Genomic DNA, 24,556 nt, shown 5'->3' with positions numbered 1-24,556 from the left:
GTCCCAATTGCCTAGCTTTTTACTACTCTTCTGCTTTGTAATCAATATTTAGTATAGATTCTAAGGCAAAAGGCAAGGGTTAGGGAATGGGAGTTAAGTGACTTGTTCAGTTCACACAGGTAGGGAGAATCTGAAGTCAAATTTGAACTCAGGACCTCTCCTTTCCAGGCCTACTTCTCTATACACTGTGTCACTTACCTGCTTTTGTATATGTATTTATTAGCTTTATATTTTTGCTGAATATATTTTTGATGTGTACAGAGACTCCTGTAGAATGTATACATATTTTGTGCATATAATTTTGTTATAATAGAATGCTGCATATATTTTGGTGTGTACTTCAATAGAATGTAAGCTCCTGGGGTGTAGAGATTGTTTCATTCTTTGTCCTTGTATTCCTTTGGCTCAGCACGGTGCCTGGGCACATAGAAGGTGTTTAATAAATATTTGCTTATTGATTGATTCGTCTGTTTTGTTATTTGATATTTGTAACGAACGACAATATTTCAGGATAAACGAGCACCTAATTGTATAATTTGTACAATACAATATAATTTTTAAAAAAAGGCAAACATCGAAAAAATGCCAGTATTTTTCCAACTGGAGCTGGCGGGAAGAGAGCCAGCAGAGGAACGTGCGCGCCCCGTCAGGAGGCGGGAAGGGGCGTGTTAGCTCCAAAAGAGAACCACATTATCCAGAATGCTCCGCGCCAGACTGAGTCGTTTCGCCCCCGCCCCTGCCTCCCCCACTACTATTCTCTACCCTTGACATTCTGGTCAAACCAATCAATCACAACCCTATAGTTCGGCCCGTTCGGGGCCCAACGGAAGCTGGGACAGGCCATTGCGGGCCGAACCGCAGTCGGGCAGGCTGGGGCTCAGGGGCGTGGCTCTTTCTCCGAGGGGCGGGCGGCCGGAAGAGCGGGGCGGGTCAAGTCGTGGCTGCACGCGCTCTCTCGCTCTGACTCCGGCTGCCTTCGGGCCAGCGAGCTCAGCCCTTCACCTCAGCCTCCCGCCCCTCCCCGCCCCGCCCCGAGGCCGCGGCCCGAGCCTCCCTCCCTTCTGCCCTCGCCCCGGGCGGGCGCTACCCGAGCGGTGAGTGGGGGAGGGGGAGGACCGATCCTTCGTCCTGCACCCTGGACTCTGGGCCGAGGTGTCTCCTTCGGAGCCTAGCTCTGACCTTTTCCCTGGGAAGTGGAGAGGAGTAGGAGTACGAGTGGGAGTGGGAACTGGAGTTGGGGGATGAGTGAGGAAGGGGAAGAGGGAGATAAAAACCTCACACAACCTAGGGAAGGATGATTATTATAGTTGGCATGTATCAAATGCCTTATTTGATAATAAATTCCTAGCTGCCCATCTCAAAGAAGAGAAGACTGAGGGCAGCTGGTGGTGGTGTAGATAGAGCCGTTGTCCTGAAGCCAGGAAGACCCGAGTTCAAATTCGACAGTATGACCCAGGCCAAGTCACTTAACCTCTCTGTGTGTCTCAGTTTCCTATGGTATAGCCACTCATATGAAAGCAGTGGAAAAAGCATTAAACCTGGCGTGAGGAAAATCTGAGTTCAAATGCAGTTTCAGACACCTAGTAACCGTATGCCCCAGGGCTATTTGCTTCAGTTTCCTATGGCACAATATCATGAAAAGTAGTAAGTTATAGTAGATAGGGCAGCTATATGGTATAGTGGAGAGAGCACTAGGTTTGGAGTCTGGTTCAAATCCAGGTCCAGGCACATACTATCTGGGACCCTGGGCAAGGCACTTATCTCTGCCTTGGTTTCCTCAACTGTACAATGGAGTTAATGACAGCTGGCTCCAACGTGAAATAATAATTATAAAGGGCTTAACACAGTGCCTGGCACATAGTAATAAATTTAGCTATTAGTATTGTTATTACAGTGTCATATATAATTGGTGCTTAAGAAATGCTTATTCCCTCCTTTTCCCCTTCTTTGTCAGTCTGGTGAAGCTTATGGGTCCCTTTTTAGAATGTTTTTTAAATAATTGAAGGAAATGCCCAATTTCAGGTTTCTCCCCATCCAAGTCTATGACCCCTAATCTTCCCATGGGCTTCAGGTTAAGAACTTCTAAACTAGTTGGACCTCTTCATTTTATAAATGAGGAAACAGATGCCTATGAAGTTGAAGTGATTTGCCCAGGGTCATACAGGTAGTATTAGAAGTAGATTTTGAACTTGGGCCCTTTGACTCCTGTGCTCTTTCCACTATATCATCTAATACAACCTTTTTTTTTTGGTGGCTAGCTTCTTATTTCTTTATTACTTTTTTTTTTTAACCATTTCCACATAAGTTTTCCCAAGTTATATGATGGAACTTCTCTCCCTACCTCCCTTTTCTTCCTCCTCTGGGTGCAGGCAGGCAATTTGATCTGGTTTATACATATATTATCAAATACAATCTTATTTTGCTGATGAGAAAGTTTCTCTGGGCCTCAGTGAAGTGTCTATTCCATGGTTATAGAGCTGAGCAGAATAAGGATAGGAACAAGGACTATGCCTGTGATTTCACAGATTTTGTTACTTCTTTTTCAGAGCCCCAAAGGGAAGGAAGTTCCTTTTACAAGGGTCCTGCCATTCCCAGACAAATCTGATCTTTAGAGCCCTGTGCAGGAGTTGGTTTCATTCAGGAAAATGGCTACGGCTCTTGGGCTTAAGGTGCAGTCTCCACTGGAGCAGGAAGAGATCCTTATTGTGAAGGTAGAAGAAGATTTCCCTTGGGAAGAGGAACCTCCTTCTCAAAGGAACGATCCCAGTCCTGAGACCTTCCGGCAGCTCTTTAGGCTTTTCTGCTATCAGGAGGTGGCTGGGCCTCGGGAGGCCCTCAGTCGTCTCTGGGAGCTCTGCTGTAGATGGCTGAGGCCAGAGATGCGTACAAAGGAGCAGATCCTGGAGCTTTTGGTGCTGGAGCAGTTCCTGACAGTATTACCAGGGGAGATTCAGACTTGGGTGCGAGAACAACATCCAGAAAGTGGTGAGGAGGCAGTGGTTCTGGTCGAGGGTTTGCAGAGAGAGCCCAAGAAACAGAGACAATGGGTGAGGAAGAGATTTTAGTTCTGAGTGGGGTTGTGCTAATGAATATTCATTGAACAAGAGATGTGACCCATTCCATTTTTTCTCCCATATAGTTCTTAAGCATGAACTGTCTGCTAAGGTCTTACTGGTTTGGTTCTATTCTGATTCTTTTGTTTTATTTTCAAGCAATAACTTCCATGGAGTTAGTAAATGGGCTCTTTTTCTTTTATATCCTTCCATAGTGCCTTTTGTAACCTGTATTGTTGTTTGACTTGTTTCCCTTTTCCCCCCAGAACTGACCATTGTTTTCCCCTTGATAATATTATATGCTGGCATTCCTTGCTTAATAGAACAGATGCATTCCTGAAAAGTTGACTGTAAAGTTAGTTTATATTAATCAAGCAAATTTGACTATCATTGATTTTATTATTCAGTTAGTAGTGTGCTTTATTTTTGGGAAAAACACTACTCTATGTCTTTCTTGTCTGATACTCAAGTATTATCTTTTCTAATCACTCACTAAGGAAAACAAGATGAAGGGGAATATACAGATGGTAATCATAATTGTGACTGTAAATGAGATGAACTCACCCATAAAACTGAAATGGATTAAAAACCAGAATCCTACCATATGTCGTTTACAAGAAACACATATGAGGCAGGTAGACACACACAGGGTAAAGGTAAGAGGCTGGGGTAGAATCTATTGGGCTGCAACTGAGACAAAGAAGGCAGGAGTTGCAATCATGATATCAGACAAAGCCAAAGCAAAAATAAATTTGATTACATCTTGATAAAAGGTCGTATAGACAATGAAGAAATATCAGTACCAAATGGTATAGTATCCAGATTTTTAAAAGAGAAACCACTCACCAAACCTTCCTAATGGTTATTGTATCACAGAACAGAGAAGAGTAGAACCAGACATGCCATTAGTGAATATAAGCAGTAGACAGTGGTAACCCAAAAATGTTAAAGCTGATGAAATCTAAGAAAATTACTTCCAACCTGCAAGTTTCATGGAGATTTCATAATTAAAGGGATTTTGCAAAATTCTTAAGTTCTCATTTTGAAAATAAGTATATGACAAGATAGTGCTAGTACCAAATTGTCAAAATTAAAGCACATTTATCCTTTCTATTAAATTGGTAAATTTCAAGACTGGAACGTGTCATTACTGTCAATTGTAATTAGGTAGTTTTGCAGAACTATTTTTGGGAAATATACTTTGTGGCAACATGGTTTGGGTGTTTGCTAAAAAATCTCTTGGGATGAAACATATATATATATACACATATATGTATGTGTGTGTGTGTGTGTGAGATAAGGTATATAAACAGACACCTTATAGTCTTTCTAACAGAAAGGGAGATGGTATCACAGAATCATGCAAAAAGAGAGTGGTACAGTTCCAAAAGAATGTGAATTACTTTCATAAAAGCTTTGGAAATATGATGTTGGGTCAGATTCATTATCTTTCTACCTCATGACTTGTGTCTAACAGTGAGAAAGGAATAGTTCATAGAAAGAATATAGTAGTTAAAGTAAGAATGTACCTGTCAGGAGCAGCCAGGTGGCTCAGTGGATAGAGCCAGGAGGGCATAGGTTCATATTTGACCTCAGATACTTCCTAGCTATTTGACCTTGGTCAAGTCACTTAACCCCCATTGCCAACCTTAGAACCAGTACATAGTATTGAAGCTAAGATGGAAGGTAAAGGTTTAAAAAAAGAAGAAGAAGAATGTTCCTCTCAGTACTCTCATAACATTCTGTGTCTTTTTCCCACAAATCTGCCCTGAGGTAGGTATTTCAAGAGCATCAATTTAACAGTACCTACGGAAAGAGAAGGGCAGGACCAGGGAATGCTGGCGTTATCTGATTCATCTCACCTTTTACCTTAGAAGAGTTATTTGATTGTTTCTGCATCTGGTAAATTATGTACCATGTAAATTCTACTCATCTCTAAGAAATAAACTAGGAAGCATCAGGAGAATAAGAGATTCTAGCAGTCTCAGAGAGTAGAGAATATGATTGGGCACAGATGGAAATGAAAAAAGCAAAAGATTATAATTCAGGAAAAAAACAAACCAGAGTATAATGAGTAGAGGGAAAAGAAGAGACTGAATTTGAGGTTAGGGAAAGGTGAGAAGGAGTAAGGTGGTAAAGGACTTAAGAGGAACTTGGGGAATCTAGTTCTGGATTTCCCAGATTCTTCTGTAGCAAGAGAAGAGATGTCGGCTGTTCCCAGATTACAGTCTCTTTGCCAGGAAAGGAGGAGTTCTAAGAAGAGATGGTGCCCCAGAGAATAGCACAGAAATCTTTGATATTCCAGGGAGCAGTGCAACATGAGGCGATGGCCCAAGAGGAGGGAACACAGAACTCTTGCCTAGGACCTCGGGAGCAGCCAAATCGTAGATCTAAAAAGAATCCCCAATTGCGACCAAAGAGAGGTGAGAAGCTGCCCTTCTTTGGGAAGGAAAGGAGTTATGATGGCATATGTTTGATATGGAGGGAAGGGAAAAGAAGGTGCCTGGGAGGAATCGGGACATGTATCTGGATTGAGTGAGAAATGGACAAAATCAAGAGGCACTATAATGGAAAGAGCTTTGTTCTAATTGGAGGAGCTTGGTTCACATCCTACCTCTGACACTTAGGACTTTTGTGACCTTGGGCAAGTTAGGTAACTTTCCTTGGACTTCAGTTTCCTCATTTATGAAGAAGTTGAATTAAGTGGCCTCTGAGGGCTCTTCCACAGTTGTAGATCTGATTCTATCATTGCAGGCATAGAACTAACTATGATGTAAGAAGTGAGTAGTTCTTAAATTTTTCTTTAATGTATGCTATACATTTTTACAATGTAATTGGGAAATATTTAGTGAAGTAAAAATATCCATTAAAAAAACAAAGAATTTAGTGATTCTGCCCAACACTTTGGCCTGGCATGTGGCATCAGAACAGCATGTAGCTAGGACAAATTTCAGGAAGGGTTGGGGCAGACATCGTGAACTCAGTAATGAGAAAAGACAACCTAGATTAGCAAGATAGGTGTCAATTAATGACTGTTTTCCTTCCATAGGCTCACCTACTTCCCGGATTTCTGCACTCTTCAGGGAAGAGAGCACTAGAGATCAGGGAACAGCAACTGCATTCATCTCTGCCTGGTCTCAGGTGAATTGTGTTTCCTCACTCCATTCCACCCTACCCAGCTCGTCTCTGTTTTCACTGCTGTTAAAACTTACAAGTATTATGTGGTTAATTTTTCTTGGGAACTTGGATCCAAAAGAGTCTCAAGGTGTCCTGGGTTAGCCAGGCAAAGATCATCTTTGATAATCCAGGATTCAAATAATAATCTCAAGTACATGTACTTGAACTGAGGCACAAGATATTAGAAGATTCTACTTGGCCTCTGAGAGTCTTACTAGTTTCAGTTAGCTCAAAAGAGTAGCCAAGAATTATGGGCCAATGGGCCAGGTTTCATGAAGGAAGATTGATTCTTGAAAGGAGTCTTCCTAGCAAGTGAGATTCAAAAAAAAATTTTTTATGGTTTTATTCACTTAAATAAAAGATCTAATTTACAAATTGCAATCTTCATCTTTCCTAAAGCATCTCCCTATCACCAATATCTTTCCCTACAACATCTCTAAAAATCAATCAGTTCTAGTCTCTTATTGTTTTTTAGTAATTCACTACATTATTCTATCACTCTGCAACTCCTGGCAGTCACTCATCACCACATTAGGGACAGTCAGCTAAGTTTCCTCTTGTCCATTCAAATATATCATCTGACTTGTCAAGCTCTTTCTTAATATTTCAGGTTCTACCGAAGTATTCATATGTCTCTGAGTCTTGCCCCTATGTGTTGCCTTCTCATTTTTCATATCAAGGAATAAGCCTCAGTTTGTCAGCATCCTAGCATAGTCATACTTTGTCTTAGATACAAGGAAGTATCACTACTCTGCCCAGATTATCCATATTTCCTACACACTCCAAGTCTTGCTAGTTAATCCTTGCTGTAGAGCCAGGTGGCAATTTCTTTTGCTGTGAGAGCTGACAACAGGACTGAGAATATACTGGCAAAAAAGCCTAAGGCGTTGATGGAAAAGGGTGAAAAAGGGAGAAACAACAAGGAAAGGAGAATGAAAGAATCTGGTATCTTGAGACCAGGAGTCTGGGTAAGAGATGAATGAAATCTGGCTTTTATGCAAGGATGGAGAAGACTAAGAAGTAGCAGGTAGTATGAAGGTCAACGTTTGGGGATGTATATTAGTTTGGATATATAAAGTAGGAGAATCAAAAGTGATCTCAGGACCCCTTGATACAGCAATACTACTTACTATGTCTGATTACCAAAGATTTTTAAAAAGAGAAACCTATTTGTACAAAAATATTTGTAGCAGCTCTTTTTGCAGCAAAGAATTGGAAATTCAAGGGTTTTCTATTAATTGGGGAATGGCTAAAGAAGTTATAGTGTAATAGAATACTTTTGTGCTATAAGAAATGACAAGCAGGATGATTTTGGAAAAACCAGGAAGATGTAACATGAACTGATGCAAAGTGAAGGGAGCAGAACCAGAAGAATATTGTATACAGTAACAGCAATGTTTTTTGAACAGCTCTAAATGACCTAGTTATTTTCATCAAAACAGCAATTCAATATAATTTTAGAGATTCATGATGAAAAAGCCATTTGCCTCCAGAGAAAGAACTAATAGAACTGATTACAAACCAAAAACATTCTGTATTTCACTTCCTTTTTTTCTATAAAATGATTGATGTAGAAAAATGTTTTACAAGATTGCACATGTAATATCTAAGATTGCTTATCATCTCAGGGAAGGAGAGAAAGAATTTGAAAGTCAAAACATTTTTTTAAATGTTTATTTTTTAAGTGATCCAAGGAGTTCTTGGGCAATTAGGGATAGGATTGTAGATCATTTTGAGAGTAATTGATGCTGACTATAAACCAGGACTAAGAATGAACTCCATGGAGGTAGCTATATTAGCTGTAACTCAGTGGAGTTATGTGATTTTTGCAGATGCCAGTGACATTTGAGGACATGGCTATGTATCTCTCTCAGGAGGAGTGGGGTCGCCTGAATCCAGAGCAGAGAGAACACTACCAGAATGTCCTGCAGGAGAATTATGGTAATATAATTATGCCAAGTGAAGCCTGTTTTTCCTTTGGTTTAAAACCTCTGAGGTCTATGATACCTGAGTTTTGTTGTTTCTAGAGTTGTCATTCTTATGTATTCTCCCTTTTTTTTTTTTGCTACTTTATCCCAGTGTCTGTCGTTCAATAAACATTTAATGGACTTATTATGTGCAAGACATTGTCGTTAGTGATGGGGCTAGAAGGAGTTATAAAAGGTTCCTGGTCTAATTAGTCAGAGATAAGATATATACATAAAAAGATAACTAACAATTCAAAGCAGTAGTTGAGTGTCCCAGATAACAGAGGAGGCATATAAGATGCCTCATTAAAATTCCATTCCTTTAAAAAAAATTTTTGAGCTTGAGTCTGTCTTCACCAGCCTACAAGTACTGTGGCCACTCACAGACTTAATCCCACTGTTGATCAGTACAGAAGCTTTGACCTGTGCCCTGATTGATTCACGCCAGCTCATACCTTCTTCAGGGAGCCTGGTAAGCCCACGCTCAGGGGGGTTCACAATCGGTGCCAGGCGTCACATCAGAACTTCTGAGCTCCAGAGCTGGCCAGGCTCCCCCAGGAGTAGGGAGAATAGGAGTATGCCAGCACCTGGCTGCCATTACTTATTCTAGAGCCTGACCTCAGCCATTTTGCCTCACAAACCATGTCTCTGTAGGGATAGCTTCTATGTCACTTCTTATGTGCTCTGTTGCAAGGGGTCCCTAGGCTTCAGCTGACTGCCTAAGGACATGATGTCCACATTCTGGACTGGTTTCCACGTGAGCCAGGGAATTGCTTTGTTTTGTCCCAGAGCCACAGACTGAATTCTCTAGTCTCATGTGGCGGTTTCACAGTATGTACTATTGGTCATAAGGAGGAAATCAGAACAGTGATGGCAAACCTTTTAGAGAGAGAGTGCTGGGCCCTACTCCCAACCCACCCCCCACCCAAGTACCATGCCACCCCCTCCCCATGCTGGATATGTCCCACCCCTCCTTACCCCACACAGGAGAGGGAGGAAGTGCACCTATTGGGCTGCTTGGGGGAGGGGCAGGTGAAGTGAGGAATGTCCTCAGGGAGTATATAGAGGGGGGAGGGGAATGGCCCGAGTGCTCTGCTCCCCTCCAGCACTGCTGCCTATGAGCTACCCCCCTTACCCACTGTGTGCTTCCATTGGCTGTTGGGCAGAGGGACAAGAATGTGAAAAAATGTCATCAGGCATGGTGGAGGGGGGAGGGGAGCAGCTCTTCCTGAGTCCCTTTGCCTTTCAAGTAATGAACTCTGGGTGTGGAGGGAGGGTGGCTGAATGCCCAGAGAGTACTCTGCATGCCATCTTTGGCACCTGTGCCATAGGTTTGCCATCACTGGGTTAGAATCCGTGGCTGTTATTAGATACTAAGCTCCTACTGTACTCTCTTCTCATCACTAGTGTCAGTCTTATAGAAAGGAAAGCATTATATGCTTCAGGAATAAGGTTTGTTTGTTTTTTTACACCCTTATCTTCTGCCTTAGAATTGATATTAAGAAAAGCTATAAGGGCTAGGCAATGAGAGTTAAGTGAAACAGGCCAGGGTCACACAACTAGGAATGTCTGAGGCCAGACTCAAACCCAGGAACTCCCATCTCCAGGCTTAATTCTGTTCACTGAACCACCTAGCTGTCTAGCTTACCTTCTGTCTTAGACTCAATTCTAAGAGAGAAGAGTAGTACAGGCTAGGCAAATGGAGTTGAATGACTTGTCCAGGATCACACAACTAGGAAGTATGTAAGGTCAGATTTGAACCCAAGTCCTCCTGATTCTAGACCTAGCACTCTATCCACTGTGCTACCTATCTGCCTTGGAAACAAGAAAGTTCCTCACCTACTTAACTTAAATGTCCTCTATTTCTCATTTTTATATTACCTGACATGAAGAAAATACACTCAATTCCATCTTTATCCATTTCTATTCCCACTCCCAAGTCTTTTCTTATGTAACTCTGTACTTAGGATCTCCTAGTTTACCAAATTCCATTCTATCAATCAAAAGCACTTAAAATCCTACCTTCTCTTGGGAATATCAGTATCAGTTATTGATATAACTGTTTATACAGACATCCATTCTGTTTTGAAATAACCAGATTGTTCATATCATCCTTTTATGAACTAAAATTAATCTGATGTGTGTATGGTTGGCTGTCTGTCATTTCCTCTTATATTAGCTAAGCCAGTCTTCTACTCTAGGTTGTAAATTCTTTTGTATAAACTTTCAGCATTAACTGCTGGATTCACTTTGGGCCCTGTGAATCCTGTTAGATGGTAGAAGTTCCCAAACCCAATATTTAATCATATATTTTTTCCATTTTGGGGCCTTGGCTATTCCAGAAGGTTCCAAAGAGGAAATTACATGCTACATTTCTGGACTCTGAATTTACCCATTCATTTGGAGGCAGATTTCTATATATAAATAGAGTTTCTCCTATTTCTCATACTAAGCACTGACTTTCCTTATTAACAGGGCTTCCTGCTCTGAAACCAAATCTAATTGCCCAAATGGAACGAAAGGAAGGACTGTGGAACTCAAATGTACCAGCTTTTAAGGAGAGGGATGTTCCAAGAGATAATCCCACAGGTGAGGAGACCGGCAACAATAGATTTTCAGTTATCATGGAAGTTTGGGTTTTGAAGATTCTGTGAATGAAATGTTGCCTCATGTAAGGTAAGAGAAAAATGAGAGACAAAGAAGCGATGAGTATCATTTGGGAAAGTTTTAAGGCACAAGAAAAAGCTACTGTTTTGATATGTAGTAGTGAAAGTAATAAATCAGGTTTGTTAAATGAAATACTTCAAGAGCTAAAAAGGGAAAATAGCTCCCAAAAGAGATTAGGCTAGATGAATAATAGTAAATACTAAGAAATAGCACTGGTTGTTAGTAACATAATTGGGGGAAAATGTAATATAAAAGAATCAGTCATTAAGCATTTATTCAATATCTGCTGGGTGCAGGATGTTATGTAAAAGGCATGGAACAATAGGATAATATTCTTTCCAAATATTAGGAAGAAATCTGTAACCAGGGAAAGCATTTATCTTTTAAATGGAGATAGGAAACTAAAAATGCTAAAAAGAAGCTTTTCTCCTTCAAGCCATGTGCCCCAAATTTTGTATTCTCATTATCTGAACATATTAGGATAACTTATGAGGCAATAATTAGAAAATCAAATTTTAGTAGGAAAACAAGTTGAAAAAGCCTCTTAGATTAAGTTTTTGCCATAAAGTTCTGTGAATCTGTGAGTCCTGATGACATGAATCTTCAGGTACTTGAGTTATATTATGTCCCCATCTCTTCCTGTTGATAGCCTCCCTCCCATTCAGAGCACAGCTAAAAAGACCCCAATCTTCATGACCTTTCCCCACCTCATTATATTACTTTCTTATCTTACCTCAGCACTTTGTACTCCTCTTATGCACAGCTTTGTGTTCTGCCATTTATGTATACGTCTCATCACCCCTTCTAGATTATACACTCCTGAAGGGCACAAACAATGTCTTACTTGTTTTTGTATATTCTTTAGGTAGGTAAGGACACTGTATTTGGTAGATATTTATAAATGATTGTTGTAAGAATAAAATAAATGTAGTTTGAAATCATTCTACTTTGAAACAGTGGTTTATAAGATTAAAATCTGCAACTCAGTGGAAGGAGAACAAATTAAAAGCTTGGTCCTTTTTAATTGCTGACCATACAGAGAATCCCATGAATATGAAAATGAAAAAAATCTCCAACCTCTGCCTTATCTTATTAATTCACTGAGTCCAGATTTTCATATCACTCATAGTTATCAAAGTCAGGTTCACATTTAGCCTCATAAAATTTATGTTGGGACAAGGGAGGGAGAGTTGAAAAGTACCATCCTTGAGTCTGATGGCAGATTACTTACTAGGTAATCCCATGCTGAGAAGTATATTCTGTTCCTTTCTAGTTGAAGATTTCAAAACACAAGTGAAGGATTTATTCCACTTCTCAGTCATTCTGTATGTAGGGAATACCTACTATATATAGTGCATTTAATGGAAGAGACCTAGTTTTCTGAGATCCATTGAAGGAATTGTCCTGAGAACTCAGTGGTATTTTACAAGTGATTAATAAATAGCAGGAAGGATACTGCTACCCTTTACCTACCTAAAACTTGTTTTTATTTTGATACTTTTTTCCTTTAGTCTAGATATGGAGAGGTGTTTTAAAAGAATGGAATGATAACCTCTTTGATTCCTAAAAGTCTCATTACAAATTTTCAATTGTAATTATAAATTACAAAATTACAAACTAAGTATAATTTGTCATACTTGCTTTCTTTCATCTAGCCCATGCCTACCTTTCTAGTTTTCTTACACCTTTCTTCTTGACATGTACTCTTTGATCCAGCGACTCTAGCCTCCTGGCTATTCCATTAATAAAACACTTCATTTCTCATCTCTTAACATTCTTTCTGGTTATCTCCCATGCTTGGAACACCCTTTCTCCTCTTTTCTAACTACTGACTTTTCCCTAGTTTTCCTTTTAAGTTCCAACTATAGTCCCAGGTCCTACAGGAAACCTTCCCTAACTCCACTTAATTCCAGTGTCTTCCCCCTGTTAATTATTTCCCATTTATTGTACAAATAACTAACGTTGTATATATTTGTTGCATGTTGTTGTTCCCATTAGGTTGTAAGCTCTTTGAGGGCAGGGACTATCCTTTGCTTTTTTTTTTTTAACCCCTGCCCTTGCACATAGTAGACACTTAATAAATGTTTATTGATTGATTGGTTGATAAACTTCTAGTTCAGGGATTTCATTTTCTCTCCTTTTTTCCAGAATGTGAGATCAAGATTGAGGATGAAGAAGATTCCAGGGAGGATTCCACCATGGAAATGGAGTTGTATAGAACTCAGGCAGGGAAGTCCAAGGGGTGTGGTCATCAGCCAGCCCACCAGGGACAGGCTTGTGTGACTAGGTCAGAATGGCATCAGGGCTACCCACCGTTGGAGAGAGAAAGCCAAACCTGTGTACAGGAGAGGGATATAGGTCTTCAAAGAGCCTGTATAGTTGAGAAACCCTACAAATGCCTCGAATGTGGAAAAAGCTTTAACAAAAGTTCCCATCTGATTAAACATCAGAGAACCCACACAGGGGAAAAACCCTACAAGTGTCTCGTATGTGGAAAGGGCTTCAGTGACCGCTCCAATTTTAGTACTCACCAGAGAATTCATACTGGAGAGAAACCTTACAAATGCAATGAATGTGGGAAGTGTTTCAGCCAGAGTTCAAGCCTTGTCATCCATCGAAGAACTCACACTGGAGAGAGACCCTATAAATGTGGGGAGTGTGGGAAAAGCTTCAACAATAGCTCTCATTTCAGTGCACACCGAAGAACCCACACTGGTGAGAAACCCTACATGTGCCAGAATTGTGGGAAGAGCTTTCGTCGGGGCACCGACCTTAATAAACACCAAAGAACTCATACGGGAGAGAGACCCTACAAATGTGCGGTGTGTGGGAAAAGCTTCACACGGAAACACCAGCTTGTGACACACCAGGAGATTCATGAAGGAGAGAATAATGTTCACTGACTTCGGTTTGGATTCTTCTGCCACTGAACCTCAGCTTTTCAGATACCAGGAGCCTTTTGGTGGTGGAAGGTGGGAATTTTAACCAGTATACAACTCTCCTCTTGTTTGAAGGATGTTTGTTTCGGGATTTTGAACTTTACAGTTTTGAGCAGATTTATGCCATTCACTTTACAGAACTAGAAACCATTAACTTATAGAATGATTAGACTTGAACACATCATAGCTTTTCAAGTGATAGTTACTATTACATAACACAGTTTGATCCTGTTACAGATATCCAAGAAGCCTTGTGAGGGTGAAAGAACATTTCCAATTTGGGAAAATGCTGCAGAAGTACTCCCGGTATTTCCATGTACCATGTACTGTGTGCCTCAGGCCTCACTACATTTTGATCCTTTCTTGCCAACCATTTTCATCTTGGTCTATTGTACTTTTTGCCATGAGAACATATCTCTGATCTAGTGGAAATCATTGAGAAAGTAGGATTTATTCTATAGAAATGTGTTTTGTTGCCAATCTTGCTAGGCCATGTCTGTTCTGTAGCGGGATATTTTTTATGTACAAACAACTAAGAGAGATCATTTTTACATGCCAGCAGATTACTCAACCATTTTAGCAAGCTCAGAAGTTTCTTTTATGAATTGTTCCTGTTGAATCTAAGAGCCTAAAGTGGATTTATCCACAAATATGTAGGTTTTTTCAGAGCTGCTCCCCAATGGGTCTTTACAAAATGAAAAAGGTACCAGCCTTGGAACTTCCAAGGCAAACTCTTTATCTTATAATCTAGGCTCATAAAGTTTATGTGCCTCTCCTAGCTATTTAGTATCTACAGTATGGTGAATGGCTCATGAGGATTAGTGAAGAATAACTTTAGATTTGAGAGCTGGTTTCCCAATGACAGTTAAAGAAGCTTGGTGGATCTCAGTTCCTGCCAGAGAGGTACCAGCCCTCAAAGCAGCTATTCCTCTCTTTGACAGTATGTACTTATCATCCAGCCTTATTACCCTTTCAATTCTTCCCATTGCCTAATCCCTATGTGTATTTTCATATTTGATAGTCTTACCTTTATGCAAACCTAGCTTAGGTCCACAGTAAGACTGTAAAGTACACATAATTCTTGCCCCTCAATTCCTTTAATAAAAGCAATACTTTTGTTGGTCCTTATTTGTACTGTATATTTTTTGGAGAGTGGGATTCTCATGGGCCTTGAAGGTGTTCATATCTCACTGTGGTGAGATGGATGGTGACCTTGGCTTCATGAAGGCTATATAGACACTATATAGTGTGTTTTGTTGCCAATCTTGTGCTATATAGCACACTATTCATGAAGGCTATATAGCACAATAGCACACAAGCTCTGGCAGATCCTACTAAATTGGGAAGAATTCTAGTATGGCCTTGTGATGAAGTGTATGGAGTCTAAGGACCAGTTTAGCTAAGTCTGGTGAATCTAATTAGATTGACTGCCTGTAATGAAGGATCTGTGTTAGTGGGGAGAAGGTCTTCTTCCAAGAAATCAGATCCTTGTAAGTATTCAGTTGGATATGAAAAGCCCCTTTTCTTGTTTTCAGTTTAGGAGCTCCTCTGGTGCACAAATTTAGAAACTAAAACACAATCTTTCCTTCATCTTCAGGATGGTTTGGTTTCCTGCTGGGTCTATTGTTCTCTCCTCAATATGTCCAACTCTTTATTTTCCCTTCCCCCCAAGTAAGCCTTTATAGCATTAGTGATGACATTCTTAAGGATAGATCAGAATCACCATGAACTGGGCTTTGAACACATTTTAGCACCCCATACTATGCAAAGTCTTAAGCTTGTTTCCTGGTTTATTAAGAAGACTGGAATCTGAATCCAGCTCAATACATGACTTATCCTGGAGCTTCGGGCCATTTCTTGATTTGCCCCAAGAGGTAAGATCTTATTAGAGTTCATAGTTTTTGTACTGAATGTCTGGGTTCCTCATACTAGAATAATATTGAACCTCAGAACTCACCTTCTGACCCTATATAAGACATCTCAAAACTACCTCAGGTCAAGCTGGCCTAGGGCTGCCCCTTCAGTGCAGTTACCAGCCCACTTAACTTTTGAAGGTGTGGGTCCGGGTGTCCTGAATTTGTGAGCCAGACAATTGTAACTACTACCTCAGGTAGTTCCCAGCTTAGAAAAGTTAAGAATATTCCATCCTTGGTTCACCTTTCCGCCTACTCCCTTCCAGTTCAGGATTCACAAGGTCACTCCACCTTGTAAAAACCACCAGAACCTCCCCTAGGGCCTTTAATTCCTCCTTTTGAATTGATACCTCTCCTGATTCTTCTTATACCTATGTTATATGTGAGTTTAGAACCATCATTCCCTGCCATCTCCTTCAAAGAATCAATTCCAGCCCTATATAGTGTGGGAACACCTGATGCCCGTTCTCTGGGATAGGGATGTATGCTCTCCACTTGGGATATGGCCTGTGGTAGAGCAGTCTCTTTCCAAACCTTCTGGATGTATAAAGAATTAAACTGAAAAATGTTTCAGTACTCAAGAGGAGGCCAGGGTATGAGTAGAATTGAATTGTGAAATATAATTAAAATGTCTTATTTTTCTTTCATAGAGAAGAGCCTCATGTCTCCTTTACAAACATTTTTATATTATAATCATAGGAAATAAATGTTGACAAGTGAAATGAACATATGATTGTAAGATACACTGATGTAGCAAATTCTGACAGGTTTGACAGTGTTGCTCAGATTCTATCGAGCGATTGGACCTCAGATTTGGGCTGATAAAACACAAAAGATAAAACAAATGACATATAACAGAATAGCCTCTACAGGAAATATTAAGATCAAACCATAAGAACAGAACAATCTAGCCATTTTGGTCAAACTGATGGCTGAGAAAGCTAATAAAGCTCAGAGGTATGCCGGAGCCAGTTCACACCAGTTTTATCAGTTAACTACACCTTGGAAATCAACAAAGGACAAATCAGGATTTGATTTGTTTTGTTGGTTGTCTAGATTTAAGTAATGGACAAAATATAATACAGATTAAAGTTAAAATATGCTGTGAGTTTTCAGAGAGCCGGTTGTTAAAACATTTACTAGACATATTGTCAAGAGTTGTCTCACTTAAAAATCTTGCAAACAATATCTTGGCTTAATGGTACTTAGCCCTAAATGGCAATTTTTCTTTAAGAAGCTTATTAACTTAATTTCCTTAACAAAGAGATCATCTGGAGATGTGTTGAACTTGAAAAGTTTATTTTCTACTTATTTGAGAAATATATATTATTTAATATATTTTCTAATGTTAAAGGAAAAAAGAATGGAATTTTATAAAAACTTGAAGAAGCCTTTGATTGCCAGGGTAGTGGACTGTCAGGCAGCTCAATACTAACATCAGACAAAACCATCAGGCCAAAGAGTTCCCTATGGATGTGGGCGAGGTTGTGGGAGACCCAGGGAAGCCACAGCTATTCAAAAGTCTGGTCACAGTCAAAACTACAAGTCCCCTTCTGGTTTTCTTTTATTCTACTTGGAAACTAGTTTAAAAATCCTTCCTCAGTCTAGTATTTATTCAGCTGGTAGCTGGGTCTTCTGCTGCTTCCCTAGCTCATGCACAAACAGAGCCATGGTTAGAGCATATTCAATGTGTGATGGGCCATGGCTCTTGCTGCTCTCAGAACCTGGCAAGTGTCAAAGGCTGTGATGGGTTTCCTCATTTGCCTGCAAACACATGGATCACTGTGGGAAAACAGGGCCTTCTTTGTCAATGAAACAGCTTAACGGCTTCTTGGTGGTATAAGTAGTCACGTTGGAGGGTTCTGATCTTTGCCAGGATATTGAATATATTACATTGGTATTTGTATCCAGGAGCTTTTATCTAGTGCAGGGCATGAGACTGATGTGAAATTCTCTCTCTATCCCTTCCATGAAGTCAACTCATCTTGTGCCAAGGGACCGCTTATTCGAATTACTTCTTTGAGGGAAGTTGCAGGCTTCATGTTGGTGAATACTTTTAAAAGTTAGGCAGACAGTTAACATCCCACATTACTTCTTCCAACTGCTGAGGAAAAGGGGACAAGAAATGACAGTGATAAATGGCTTTGAAAAAGCAGAATTACTTTGTGTTTGTCGGTTGATGTCACAGACTTTTAGAACCACTGTATCAGAAGGGATCTGAACATCTTTTGGTCTAACCCCACCTCCTCATGTAGGGATTTCACACTGGCGATACCCTAAGATGTTCAAGGTTTTGCTCTGAGGTTTCCTTTAGAATGAAAATCTCCCACCCAATAGATAAACTTCACATTTGTGTCTTTTTGATTTATGTCTCAGTCTCCACTTCTCCAACTTGCCCTGGGACTACATGAAGTATGAAAAGGAAAAGGAGGAAAAATACAACCCTTGTTTTCCAGTATTTCTCTCTAAGAGATGCTTCAACTTTCACTTAAGTGCCTCCTCCAACAAAAAAAGGAAGATGGTGATCATTCTTCTGTACCACACATTTCCTGTCAACTTTCCCTTCTAGCTCTCAATTATTACTGCATATTAGCATCTGCCTATGCTTAATGGCCTTAACATGGACCTTGATTTTTTTTTCCATTTAAACATTATTTTATTTGGTTGTTTTCAAACATTATTCATTGGAAACAAAGATCATTTTCTTTTTCTCCCCCCCTCCCGCCACCCCTCCCATAGCTGACGCGTGATTCCTCTGGGCATCACATGTGTCCTTGATCTGAACCCATTTCCATGTTGTTGGTATTTGCATTCATGGACCTTGATTTTGAAAGCAAAGCCTGCATCTGCTCTATAGGTAGATGGATCTGAAAGCAGGCTGCAAGCCCTTTGCCCTGCCCATGGAAAAGAGGCAGGATAGCCCTTGAGAAAGGGCAGAGTAGATACCTTTCCCCCTCCCCCACCAGGACTTTTCCCATCTTCCTCCCCACATCACAAGGTCTGGGTATCTACTGTGAAGCTTAAAATTTCTCAGACTCTAACCTTAGAAGATTTGGTTAGGTTATTCCCCATTTAAACAATGCAGGTACTTGGTCAGGAATGTATTGAGAACTTAACCTTACTCTATCCATATTTAGGCATACTTTAGGGGAAGATAAAGTTGTAAAACTCCTTAGTGAACAATGAAGGTACTTAACTCATACTTATAGTGAGGCAAAAGCCCTTCAGCTAGGTCTATTTTTAGATCTAATACAAAAGGGTGCTAAGTACCTATGAAGGGCGAATTAATCACTAAAAGGTCAGGCAACTTGCAAGGGACAACCTTAGCAAAGAGGTATGACATACTCAGAAGTTTTAGTCTACTCAGAGAAGGTAATAACAAGAGGTGAATTAAGAATGGTCAGTCCTTTGGAAAACATCTACTGTGATTGGTAGATGTGAAAGTCTAGGGGAGGTGACATAGGAGAAAATTCTCTTTAAAAGGAGGTCAGAGGCCTCTGGACTTAGTTCAGCTTAGAAAGCTGAATTGGAGCCTCTCTTGGTGGCTGAACTTAGTTGAGCTCAGGAGCTGAACTGCTGGGTCTCTGAACACTAGTTTTGCTTGGAAAGATCTTGTGGTGAGTGATTAAAGACTAACTTAGGTTCTCTCTTAAAAGAAAGGCCTAGGCCATTGGCCTAGGCCCTAGCCTTCCTATTATTTCCTCTTACTCTGTCTCTCTCCCTTTCTTTAATTCCTTCATTTGTATTAATTAAAATCTCCATAAAACCCAGCTATTGGGTATTTCATATTTGGGAATTTTTCCCATGGCGACCACTTATTTTTGATTTAAATCAAGACACTAAAAATTATCTTTATGTTTTTGGAAATTCAAAGTCTTAAACCCATATTTTTGCGGTCACAGTTTATGGCAACCATTCTTTTAACTGTCACACTACCTCAAAGAGTTGTGAGCATCAAATGGCAAATAATTAGATATATAGTGCATTCTAACAAAATATAAAGGCAAATAGAAAGTCTCCTAGTGCCTACAATTGAACAGTTGGGAGATTGTTGACTAATGACTAATTGTTGCTCAACTGTGGCCTGAAGAAGGAATTCCTCCTTTAGAACAGGAACTGTGACTCTCACAGCTTAGCACTAGGATGGCCCCAGTAAAATGTTTGCTGGATAGACATAGGAATTTCTCTGGATCCTGAAAGTCCTCTGTGAAAATTCTAATACCTCTAGATGCCATACTAGCTAACAATGGACTCTGACACCTCTAGTTGACAACCAAGAAAAGGGGCTAGGAGAAGGAAGAAAGATGGTGGGTGGGAATCAGAAAGCATCTGAAACTGAGAGAAGAGATGCCTTAGTACTAAAGGCAAATATTGCTGCTAACTTCACAACTTGTCCTGGGGCTGGTTTAAGAACTGCTGCTACAGCATCTCTGAGTCCAGCATTTTACTCTTTGAACTTTCCTCCTTGCATGAAAAAGAGCCAGGCCTGGAGACAAGAGGATCTGGGTTCAAATATGACCTCAGACACTTCCTAGTTGTGTGATCCCCGGCAAAATCACTTAATCCCCATTGCCTAGCCCTTACCTCTCTTCTGCTTGGAATCAATACACAGTATTGATTCTAAAACAGAAGGTAAGGGTTTTTAAAAAACTAGGCAGAGTTGGGACAGATCCTGGTGAAGGAAGGATGAAGAAGGGAAATAGTTAATAATGAGTGGCCTAACTTGGAATATAAAGCACAAGCAGGGGCATCATGTGAAATAAAGCTACAGAGGGAGGTTAGAAACAGCTCATTGGAAGCCTGCCATGCCAGAAGACATCATCTGAGGGCATGGAACAACAAAGGAAGAAGACTCCAGGACCCAAGTGGGATGAGGAATCAAGGAGAGGTTGGAGGTAAGAAGACCATCCACAGGGAGAGGGCCTGAATGAGAATGGTCTGAGTGGGAGCCCTGCAGAGATGGGAGGCGGGAGACCTGGGACTGACACAGAAATGACAGAACTTAGTACTCTTAGATGGGAGGGGGGAAATGATGGGGAAACTCTCTGGATACTTTACCTGGAGATTTCTCTTTTTTTGATCAGAGGAGTTACTGGATCCTTAACAAAGCTTTCTGAGTCTGAACTCCTGCTGGTGCCTTTTTGCTTTTCTCCTCTCTGCTTGGCCTTCGGGTCTGGAAGAGGAAGGCGTTTGGATCCCCCCAGACTTGTTTTCGGTTGTTTTTTCCCAATTCCCAACATGGCCACATCTTCAGAAGTCTCAGGATTCTGAGCACCATGACCCTGCTGGGCAGTCACTTTAGTTTCAGGGCCACGGGCCTCAGCAGTCTCCCTCTGGAAAGCACGGAGCTGTTGTAGCAGGTAACTTTTCCCAGTCTGGTCCCTGGGAGGAGATAAAACCCAAGAAAAACAAGAGCAAATCAATGCTTTCTTCAGGGCTATTAAAGGCTGAGTGGTATATATCAGAAGGAAAAAAAAGCAAGTAAGCAGATCATTTAGAAGGCCTCCTGGTAACTAGGGACCAGAAGATTGAAAGTCATCGTTTAGTCAACAGCACTGAGGGGCCAGCAGGTGTGGCAAGAGCTGAATTACAGGATTAGTTTAGGCCAGTGATGGCAAACCTGTTAGGGACTGAGTGATCAAACTGCCCCCTCATGTGGCATGTGAGCCCTCCCCACCTTACCCCGTACAGGGGAGGGAGGAAGCACTCCCATTGGCTGTTGGGCAGAGGGGCGGGCCATGTGAGAAATGCCCTTAGGTGCGTAGAGAGGGGGGGAGCAGCCCCCTCCAGTAAGCTCTGGTATGTTCTGGCATGCATGCCATAAGTTTGCCAACATGGGTTTAGACTAGTAGGGCCGACCCTGTTAGGCTAGTGAATGTCCCCAAGTCTACCTTTAAAGCTAATCAGCCTTTTATCTTATTTTTAAACTCTTACTTTCTGTCTTAGGATGGATCCTAGGATCCAGGGCAGAGGAGAAGGAAGGGCTTGGTAGCTGGGGTTAAGTGATTTGCCGAGGGTCCCACAGTTAAGCAGAATCTTAAGGCCATATTTGAATCCAGGACCTCTCAATTTCAGGCCTGGCTCTATCCACTGAACCACTTTGCTGCCCCTATCTGTTCCTGTAGATTAAGGTTATTACAGTGAAAAGATGCAATTTTCCACCCAAAGAGATAATGCCTTCAAATGTTGTCAGTCATTTACAGCTCAGAGCAATAAAAGATCTGAAAGCAATTTTTGATAGGAAATTGGTAGAAGAGAATGAGTACATTTTGGCTTGATGTCAAAGTGGACTAGGAGATGGAGAACAGAGAAGCAGCAACAGGAGACAAGAGGCTTCTCCAGGCACCAGAAGCAAAATCCTTCTACTTCATAATTTAAAGACGTATTTCATAATTCTGCTTACACTGGGGTCCTGGATTATAAAAGTTTATAATGATATGAATCCACAGGCAGAACAAACACAAATGAAACCAAGAATATTCTAGGGGCAGTGACATGGCTCAGTGGATAGAGTCAGGTCTGGAGGCAGGAGGCCCTGGGTTCAAATCTGACCTCAGACATTTCCTAGCTGTGTGAACCACCTAACCCCCATTTGCCTAGCCCTTGCCCTTCTATCTTAAAGTTGTTAGTAAGACAGAAAGTAAGGGTTAAAAAAAGAAAATAGTAATAATAGAAAGAGAATATTGCAGCTGTTAGTGAATCTACAAATTTATACAAGTACTAATATGCCTATCCATTTGTTGGAGGCACATGCCCTGGAACTTCTTGATATGCCAGAGCTTCATTATTATGCATTTGTATAATGTATATAAATATCTGAGGGATGGGGCGAGCTACAGTTTATCTGGGGATATCTACCTGTGCCACTTTTGAGGTAATGTCAGTATAAGGCTCTCTGCTGTGCTCCCTAGCTGCCCTGCACGTGCTAGCTTTACTGTGCGATCCGGCACATTATGTTGCTTTAGAACTGTTCTTCAGTGTTTGATAGATGTGTGTTCTCTTTTTCTCATTAGAGAGTGAGGCCCTGAGAAACAGGGATCATCTCTTGTATCTTCAAAGGGCCTTGTTAGAACTGGTGACCCAGGAGATGCTCAAGAAATGCTTGTTCATTTTTCTATTCAGTCAATTATTGAGTGAACAAAGGTAGAACTGACCGAGACGCTTATATAAATTCAACAGTGTTAATAGTCTAGAAGCAAGACTAGCTCTTGGCAGAGACCTAAAGTCACATATCCTTGACATGGAAAGAATCTAAGTTGGAAAGCTGAGTTTTATCAGGGCATTTTTATGTGAGGTATAACAAAACTGTTAGGGAGGTAGTTGTCAACAAGGAACCACTGCCACAGAACTCCAGAGGGGAAAAAAGTCTACGTTAGATTTTAAGGGCAGCTCGGTGGCACTGTGGAGAGAGCATAGGGATGGAGTCAGGAAGACCCCAGTTCAAATCCGACCTCAGATACTTCCTAACTGTGGGGCCCTGGGCAAGTCACCTAACCCTATCTCCCTGAGTTTCTTCGTCTGTAAAAAGAAGGAAAAGACAAACCACTCTGATACCCTTACCAAGAAGACTCCAAATGGGCTCACAAAGAGTCAGATATGACTGAACAAAAACTGTTAGGGGGGTAGCAAGGTAGCACAGTGAATGGAGCACCAGGCCTGGCACCATCAGGAGGATCTGGGTTCAAAAGTGGCCTCAGACACTTCCTGGCTGTGTGAATCTGGGCAAGTCACTTGACCCCAACTGCCTGCTCCTAGCTGTTCCTCTGCCTTGGAATCCATACTTAGTATCTATTCTAAGACAGAACGTAAGTTAAAAAAAAGATTTCAGCTATTATTAGAAGGTTCCATAGACTCTTGAGCTTATTTGGGAATGTTATGCTATTGTCAGGAAATGTACACTAGGTTCTCCAGAAAGCTTTTCCTTCTTTTAAAGTTCCTTAGAATGATACCATCTTGACAAAAAAGGAGAACACAATATTGACTCCAAAGGGCCTATAATAAGAAGCAGACATTCTTTTGAATGTTAGATAAATAACATCTTTTCTTTGAAAAACACAAAGCGTTTACACATTAGATGATAACTATGTAATTAAAATATCCTTAATAAAAAAACTTGCCAAAAAATGTTAGTTAAAAAGTAGGAAAGAGGCAGCTTGATTTTTCAGTCACCAGATTGATAATAATGTTGAAAAAAAAAATCACCCAAGGAAAAGAAAAACAAAACCCCAAAATGTCATTCTTGGAAAGTTTCAGATGATGTTTCCAGAACTGAATGAAAACCCTTTCCTTTAATGCTACCTCTTTCTTTGGGACATTCTCTTTCTGGATCCTTTCTCATCTCTCACATCTGGAGTTTCCTCCTCATTTTCCGTGGAACTGTCACTAGAGCTAGGAAGAAATGAAAATGCATTTATTATATCATCTTACCATACTTTCAGTGCTCTGAAAGAGTACTCAATTCATTCAACTATGCTTTCAGGAAGGTGGGAAGATTGATTGAGGGGAGGGGGTGGTGGTGGTGGAGTAAGGGGCAGCATAGGTATAAAAAAGTCTTTAAGTTGCCAGACATTAAATAATTCAAAGAACCTGTGAGTTCACTTCCCTCTCCCTTTTTCTCTTTCTGTCACTCTGTCTTTCTCTCTCTCCTCTGACTCTGTCTCTTTTTCTCACACGCGCACACACACACACAGGCATTCTGTCTCTGTCTCTGTCTCTCTCTATTTGGATCAAAAAGTGACCTGAATTGGAAATACCTTTTGGGATTGGGAGTTTGAGCTTCCAGCCAACTATAGGTATATAAATGTATGTGTGCAGTCCTGAACCAAATTAACTTATATTTC

General features: G+C 40.8%; 2 protein-coding genes across 4 annotated transcripts in view; one reads left to right on the top strand and one right to left on the bottom strand.

The window, feature by feature from the left end:
- The first annotated feature begins 719 nt into the window (after positions 1 to 719).
- On the top strand, positions 720 to 14,927 carry ZNF500 (zinc finger protein 500). The gene is made up of 7 exons (XM_007498735.3): positions 720 to 1,094; positions 2,547 to 3,047; positions 5,359 to 5,476; positions 6,103 to 6,194; positions 8,063 to 8,171; positions 10,673 to 10,786; positions 13,013 to 14,927. The coding sequence occupies exons 2-7, from the start codon at positions 2,646 to 2,648 to the stop codon at positions 13,765 to 13,767; spliced, it is 1,590 nt and encodes a 529-aa protein (XP_007498797.1). The 5' UTR covers positions 720 to 1,094; positions 2,547 to 2,645; the 3' UTR covers positions 13,768 to 14,927.
- Positions 14,928 to 16,994: 2,067 nt separating this feature from the next.
- The window catches only part of DNAAF8 (dynein axonemal assembly factor 8), a 49,877-nt gene continuing 42,315 nt past the window's right edge, over positions 16,995 to 24,556 (bottom strand). For 2 of the 3 annotated variants that reach the window (XM_007498741.3, XM_056806107.1), the window contains exons 9-11: positions 24,015 to 24,104; positions 20,775 to 21,098; positions 16,995 to 17,820 (exon numbers count right to left, since the gene is read on the bottom strand). In XM_007498741.3, the coding sequence (XP_007498803.1) occupies positions 17,805 to 17,820; positions 20,775 to 21,098; positions 24,015 to 24,104 (430 nt within the window). In that variant the 3' untranslated portion in view covers positions 16,995 to 17,804. The remainder of the gene's footprint in view (positions 17,821 to 20,774; positions 21,099 to 24,014; positions 24,105 to 24,556) is intronic. The other variant, XM_007498743.3, reaches the window with a different exon arrangement.

This window comes from Monodelphis domestica, chromosome 7 (genome assembly GCF_027887165.1).
Source record: "Monodelphis domestica isolate mMonDom1 chromosome 7, mMonDom1.pri, whole genome shotgun sequence".
NCBI classification, from domain to species: Eukaryota; Metazoa; Chordata; class Mammalia; order Didelphimorphia; family Didelphidae; genus Monodelphis; species Monodelphis domestica.
This window is presented reverse-complemented; position numbering and strand designations above follow the sequence as displayed.

Coding starts and splice junctions, on each gene's coding strand:
- ZNF500 (XM_007498735.3), top strand. CDS start 2,646: ATGGCTACGGCTCTTGGGCTTAAGGTGCAGTCTCCACTGGAGCAGGAA. Junction 5,477..6,102: donor CCAATTGCGACCAAAGAGAG/GTGAGAAGCTGC, acceptor TTCCTTCCATAG/GCTCACCTACTTCCCGGATT. Junction 6,195..8,062: donor TCATCTCTGCCTGGTCTCAG/GTGAATTGTGTT, acceptor TGATTTTTGCAG/ATGCCAGTGACATTTGAGGA.